The sequence below is a fragment of the Nestor notabilis genome, unplaced genomic scaffold (genome assembly GCF_000696875.1).
Source record: "Nestor notabilis isolate BGI_N333 unplaced genomic scaffold, ASM69687v1 scaffold14723, whole genome shotgun sequence".
Lineage (NCBI taxonomy): Eukaryota > Metazoa > Chordata > Aves > Psittaciformes > Psittacidae > Nestor > Nestor notabilis.
The window spans coordinates 245-6,751 of NW_009922511.1; the positions used below are offsets into that span (position 1 = coordinate 245).

At 46.8% G+C, this 6,507-nt stretch overlaps 1 protein-coding gene across 1 annotated transcript in view; it reads left to right on the top strand.

The window, feature by feature from the left end:
• The window catches only part of LOC104403498 (protocadherin gamma-C5-like), a gene marked incomplete at its 5' end in the record, with an annotated part of 22,379 nt that overhangs the window by 229 nt on the left and 15,643 nt on the right, over window positions 1-6,507 (top strand). Inside the window, 2 exon segments of the mRNA XM_010011652.1 lie at window positions 1-2,178; window positions 4,049-4,206. The exon segment at window positions 1-2,178 is cut by the window's left edge and continues 27 nt beyond it. Of these exon segments, the coding sequence (XP_010009954.1) occupies window positions 1-2,178; window positions 4,049-4,206 (2,336 nt within the window).

Below are 6,507 nucleotides of genomic sequence, written 5' to 3' on the forward strand. Positions count from 1 at the left end.
AGGAGGCTGGACCGGGAAGCACTGTGTGGGCAGAGCCCCACGTGCTCTCTGCACCTCCAACTCGTCATGGAGAATCCCCTCCAGCTCCACCGTATTGAGGTGGATGTCCTCGACGTGAATGACAACGCGCCTCAGTTCCCTAAGCCAGAGGTGGTCTTGGAGATCACTGAGGTAGCCAACCCTGGGACTCGGCTACCCTTGGAGGTAGCAGAAGACCCGGATATGGGCTCCAACTCCATCTCCACCTATGAGCTCAGCCCCAGTGAGCATTTTGCCCTGAGTATCAAAATGAGGGGAGACGGGGTTAAGATGCCCGAGATCGTACTTGAAAAAGCACTGGATAGAGAGAAAGTGCCTGTTCATCACTTAACACTGACAGCCCTGGATGGAGGGAATCCGGTGAAATCTGGCACTGCCAAGGTTACCATCCATGTCCTGGATGCAAATGACAACCCTCCCGTCTGTGATCCACCTATATCCAAGGTACACCTGGAGGAGAATGTACCAGTGGGCACTCTGGTCACCAAGTTGAATGTCACCGACCTGGATGAAGGTCCCAACGGGGATGTGGAATATTCTTTCAAAACAAGCAATAATGCACCTGGTAAATTCACGAAGCTGTTTTCCTTAGATCCCCGGACAGGGGAGATCAGAACCAAAGGCCCCCTGGATTACGAGGAATCCAGTGCTTATGAGATTGCAGTTCGAGCCAGGGACAAGGGATCCCCAGCCATGGAAGGACACTGTCACCTGCGAGTGGAAATAATTGATATCAACGATAACAGCCCAGAGATTGTGCTGACCTCTCTCTCCAGCCCGGTGCAGGAGGATGCAACCCCTGGCACTGTGATTGCCCTCATTGGTGTGAAGGACAGTGATTCTGGTGACAACGGGCAGGTCCGTCTCCAGATAGCAAAAGAACTCCCATTTAAACTGGTGTCATCTTTCAAAGAGCATTTCTCACTAGTTACAAATGGTCCCCTTGATCGGGAGAAGGCCAGTGGATACAACATCACAGTGAGGGCTGTGGATTCAGGGTTCCCACAGAGGGCTACACAAAAAACCTTTTACCTCCAAATTGCTGATGTGAATGATAATGCACCAAACTTCAGCAGCCCTTTTGATACAGCTCATGTTCAGGAAAACTCTCTTCCTGGAACTTCTGTCTTTTCAGTGTCAGCATCTGATCCGGATGAAGGTAGCAACTCCAAGCTGTCTTACTCCATCTTGGACAATGGGATGCAGGATATACCCATCTCGACCTACTTCCGAATAGACCAGGACAACGGCACCGTCTATACAGTTCGAGCTCTGGACTACGAGCAGGACAAGGTGTTCCAGGTGCCTGTGGAGGTGAAGGATGGTGGGTCTCCTGCACTGAGTAGCACTGCTGTGGTCCATGTGTTTGTCCTGGATGAGAATGACAATGCCCCCACCATTGTCTACCCGTCCGTCCCTAAGGGTTCTGCCTTCCACCAAACCATCCCGGTCTTGGCAGAACCTGGCTATCTGGTCACCAAAATTGTAGCTGTTGATGCTGATAGTGGCCATAATGCCTGGCTGTCCTACCAGCTGCAGGAGAGTGCTGAGGCTTTGCCTTTCCAAGTGGAACGCCGCTCTGGAGAGATAAGGGTTGCACAGGCTCTCAGGGAATCAGAAGATCCCCACAGGCTGGTGGTCGAAGTGAGGGACAATGGGACACCATCCCTCTCGGCCTCTGTGGTAATAGTAATTTCTCCAGAGGAAAACAGTGTGCAGGACTTTGCCAAGTCCTTGGACCTCCCCAAATCTTCTCCCAAGGACACCAATCTAACTCTTTACCTCATCATCTCCTTGGTGTCCATTTCCCTTGTGTCCTGTGTGATGTTTGCTGTGGCGGCTGCCCGGTGTCTCAAAGCTGGCACTACCAGCTGGACCTTTGCGGGTTGCTGCCGAGGGACTGGCCGCAAGCCCGCCTCCCATTTCCGTGGGCAAATGAAGCCAGATGGCTTGATCAAGTACCTGGACGTGGGAGGAGCGGGCTTGACCTCCCAGGCACAGAATTACACCTCTTGTTTTTCACCCATGTCAGACCAGAGTGATTTCCTCTTTGTAAAACCTTTCAGCCATTCTAGCACTGCGGAGACTGTGGCTGCCTATGAGCGGGTGACCAGCACCTTAGCGAGTCCCTGCGATGGGGTAAGAGAGGGGGAGTTCTTGGTGTCCTGTCTGCTAAGTGCAATAGTTGGTAATATCCAGGCCAGTTGTCTGTTCTCTGTCTGTCCTTCCACCTGAGAAGGTGGCTTCAGGGAACATGTGCCACTATCACCTCCTGGGAGGTGGCAGGTGAAAGCTTTGTCTTGGCTTGATGGATGTGGTGAAGGGGGTGGGCAGCACTATAAAATCAAACACTGTGTGTTTGTAGAACTGGAGCTTACCCTTGGCCCTGTTTGTACTCTTTTCTTTTTAAAGTGATTCCTAGCATGGTCAGGAACATGATTTTTTGGGGGTGTTTAACTTCTTGATTCTTTCAACCCCTGCTCATTGCAGGGATCTGGACTAGCTGACCTTTGAAAGTCCCTTCCAACCCAAACTATTCTATGATTCTGCATGACATATGACGAGGTAATCTGAAAGCAAAGTTTGTTGGTGTTTCTTTTGCTTCGTTTTAGAGGTGTATTGTAGAAATTGCTCCTTTCTTAACCGCCAAGTGTTATTAAATACTAATTGTGTCCTAGCAAGGGGTCATTTTCCAGCTTGGTTATTCTGAGCAAGGGGCTGAATTCACTATTCAGCACTGAACGTAGTGACATTTTTTGCAAGCATCTTGGTGACCTTACGTGCCCTTGGACTTGCAGAGACTTTAGCCATTTATATTCAGATGTCTAAATATGGATGTAGGTGACTGTGTTTAGCTGTAGCTTTTATGACTTTGGGATATAAAAAGTAAAGTAATTTTGTGTCATAAATGCCTTCCCTAAATTTGAAAGTGGTAATTACAACAGGAATTCAAAATAGAGATTGGGAAGGGCTTATCTAGTGCAGGAGTGTGTGTGCAGAAATGTGTATCTCAAATCTGAAGGGTAAGTATTTAAACAGCTTCATTTGCATGCAGCTTGGGTACCAGTGGGGCCTCTATTTTAGGGAAGTAATTTATTCTAATCTTTCATCAGAATCATCAAAGCTGTGGAGAAATTAGTGAAATCACATTTACTAAATCAAAATCTAGGTCAGCTGTACCCATCTTCACTTTTCCTTAGTAATTGCATGTACAAGCAGAATAATCCTATAAAATAGATGTTCCGGTGTATGGATGACGAACTGCTCATTCCAAAGGTAACTGGGAGAAACATTGTTCTTTCCAGGTAGCATGTTATCATTCTGGAGTTAATTAAGGAGATTATGATTCTCGGAAGTATGTGTCTTCCAGACAGCAAACAGTTCTGCTATTTAGTGCTCTTCACAAAGGCGTGATTCAAACAGGAATATACAAGCTTGCTTCATGTCCTTCCTTATTTACAAAATGTCCATTGTCTGATGGTGAAATAACACAGGCAGAAAGTGATATGGGGCTTTCTAATGAAGTGTGCTGCTGTGTCCAAAGTTTATTGTGTCTCCTAAACAAATAATGCTTTTTTTCTGTTGCTGTCGGAAGTTCATTCTTTTTCTCTGCGGACAGAAAAATATTGTAATGCTCTGAGGCCACAGCATGTAAGAAAAGTCATTCAAATACTATGCGTGAGATCAAGATCTCAGGCAGGCCTTTTTAAGAACAGAAGAAGGACAGATTAGGAAGGTCTGTTTCCATTTTACCTTCTCGCATTAAAAGCATCTTTCTTAGTATCAATTAACTCTGCCACCACCACCCCAGCTCCTGCTGAATTGATGCTCTTATCAGTTTATTTCACGCTTCATTTCTTTCACAGCCTGGTTTCCTGAGCAGCTGAGGAAGATTATTCGCTGAATATTTTTTTTCATGCTTTTCAGTATTCATGCTGGTTCAGAAATCCTCAAGAAAGGAGGAGGGGGAGCTTTCCTTTTGTTCTAATTGATTTGCTTTACTTGGAAGGAACATGCTGATATTCCACACGAAATAATCCAGGATCAGTTCGCTCTCATTTTCAAAGGCAAGAATGGAGGTATTAAAACTCTTCTATTTTCTTTGCAGCAAGCTCAGCCTAACACTGACTGGCGCTTCTCTCAGACCCAGAGACCTGGAACAAGTGGGTAAGTGCCTCTTTTTTCATGTATATGTCTAGTGAATGTTTCTTTCCTTTGCATGCCACTTTCAGTGCTGGAAAGTCCTTGACTGGTAGCTCTGAGGGTGGGTGTTCCCTGTCACTGGTAGAATTGTCCAGCCAAAGAGTCAGAAAGAGTGCTGCTTCTGTGCCAGCTCTGTTTTGTGGTGGTGCAAGCTGTTGTTTGCATTGGTTTTGGTGTCTACAGCTCAAAGATGGTCAGAAACCAGAGGGAACTCCAGGTGAAGATGTGAGATTATTAGGAGACTGGAAAACATGCTTCACAGAGAAAGGTTTATTCTCTGAAGCAGATTTTGAGCATTTAGACTAGATTCTGAATCCAAAATCTTGATTCCTCCCCATGAACAGAGACCACTAGAAATCACCATGAGTTCCTTTGCCAGCTATGGAGCCTCAGGCTCTGTGCTGCTTAAGGGTATTGCCTGCTCTGGCTCTATAAGCTCTCGTGGCAGCCAGAGGTTGAGTGGCTGAGCCACAGGTCCCCAAAAGCCCCTCTGGAGAAATGTGTCTCAGCCACATCTAACTCAGCAGGATCAGGTCCCTCATGAAATGCTGCTATATGTGCTTTCTCCTTTGGGCTAGTCCGGCTGAATCAGGGTTGGGACCCCTAGATCCAACTCTATTTGTTGGGAAGTTTGAAACCTTTCTTGAATTCCTTGGGAAGTGCCATCACCAACATGGGATGGTTCATTCAGGTGAGGAACCCTCTGCGTGATTCCCACTGGAGCTGGCTAACTGGGCAGAGGGAGGCTAAGGAAGAAGAAATTAAACTTAATGGTTCAGGAGACTCACAGGAAGGGTATCTCCTAAGGCCTGGTCTTGCTGTCAAAGCCATGGCTGAGTTTTTGCATGTGATGTCATAAAGACAAGCCCTGGAAGCAGAGCAGAGACCTGCCTCCCAAGAGTACCCCTTTCTTGACTCTGTGCTTTTGCCTCTGGCCCAAGAAAGTTTGCTTTTCTTGGTCCATGGTGAGAAAGCATTGACAAGAAAATGTTGAGCAGGTGCCCTTCACCTCTCCCGTCTTCCCTCCTGGTCCATAAGCAAGAGGCAGGAATCCTCTTCAGAGGGTGAACTTATTTGAGTACTATCAGGGTAAGAAAGGACTTAAACTTGGAGTCCACCTTCCTCTGTGTATACTCCAACCAGACCCGAAGTTATTGTGTATGACCAGACTGCCTCCAGGATAACTTATATGTAAAAACATTGTTTTTTGGGGGGCAAACTGTAGGATTATAGCATTGGAGCAGTCAGGAGTAAGTTCACATGTGCTTCCTTGACTGGCTGTGGAAAAGAGAGAAGCTCATACCTCTGTGCTTTGTCATTCCTGGTGGCTACTCAGGCAGCTCCTGTGGAGGTTTACATGGTGCCACAGGGAGTGTTTGATCTTGGATTTTCGTGTCGGAGCTTGCAGTTAAACATCTGGGGCAGCTGGTTTTGTCTGAGTCTTTCCCTGGGTCTGGCTTGATAATTTAGCTTAACAGAAAATGAAGAGCCTGCTATAGCCAACTTGTTGCAGTGATTAAGCTTTGTTATTAGGCTCTTCTAGCTGACAAAGCTAAAATGGGGTGAGCCTTTGGTGTAAAGTAGATAATGCATTCCTACTAGAAACCAGCCATGGACTTTAAAACAAAACCATTGCTGGAATAGTTTTCTCAGAGGTCTGTTGAGTTTCCCATCACTGACAACATTTTAATCAGGAAAAATCTTTCTATCCATTTACGCTCTAGTTCCAATGACAATTAACAAAGCTCTGTTAATACAGAAGTACACCAGAGCTGCTGTAATAGTTTTGTTACAGAAGCGAGTAAATGAGCCCAATCAGAGCAAGCTCTATTGCCTCCTCTTCTAGCATCATGCTGGAGCTCATCAGGACACAGAGCTGATGCAGTCCAGGCCTACTTAACTCAGTGATAGGAACCTTTTCTCAGGTCATGGGGCAGTGACCCTCACCCCAGCCCCTTCCCAGTGCCTAAGAGGGAGCAGCAGCACATGGGGTGGGAAGAGAGAGGGCAGGAGGAGAGACAACCTCAGACTATTCATGAGGAGCTAAACTAGCACAATGTGTTGGTTCTGCTGCATGAGCCATGATGTTACCCTTGGTGATCTGTGATCTGGGTGCCCACAGCAGTCCCTGAAACAGCTGCTAGCAGCTTGTGTCAGTGCTGTTGTGTCAGGGGTTCCTGTAACATGGGCTGCCCAGGCTGGCCCCTGGGTTTGGAGAGGGGTTTTGTCTAAGCATATGCTGGTACCAAAATACCTCACCGGATT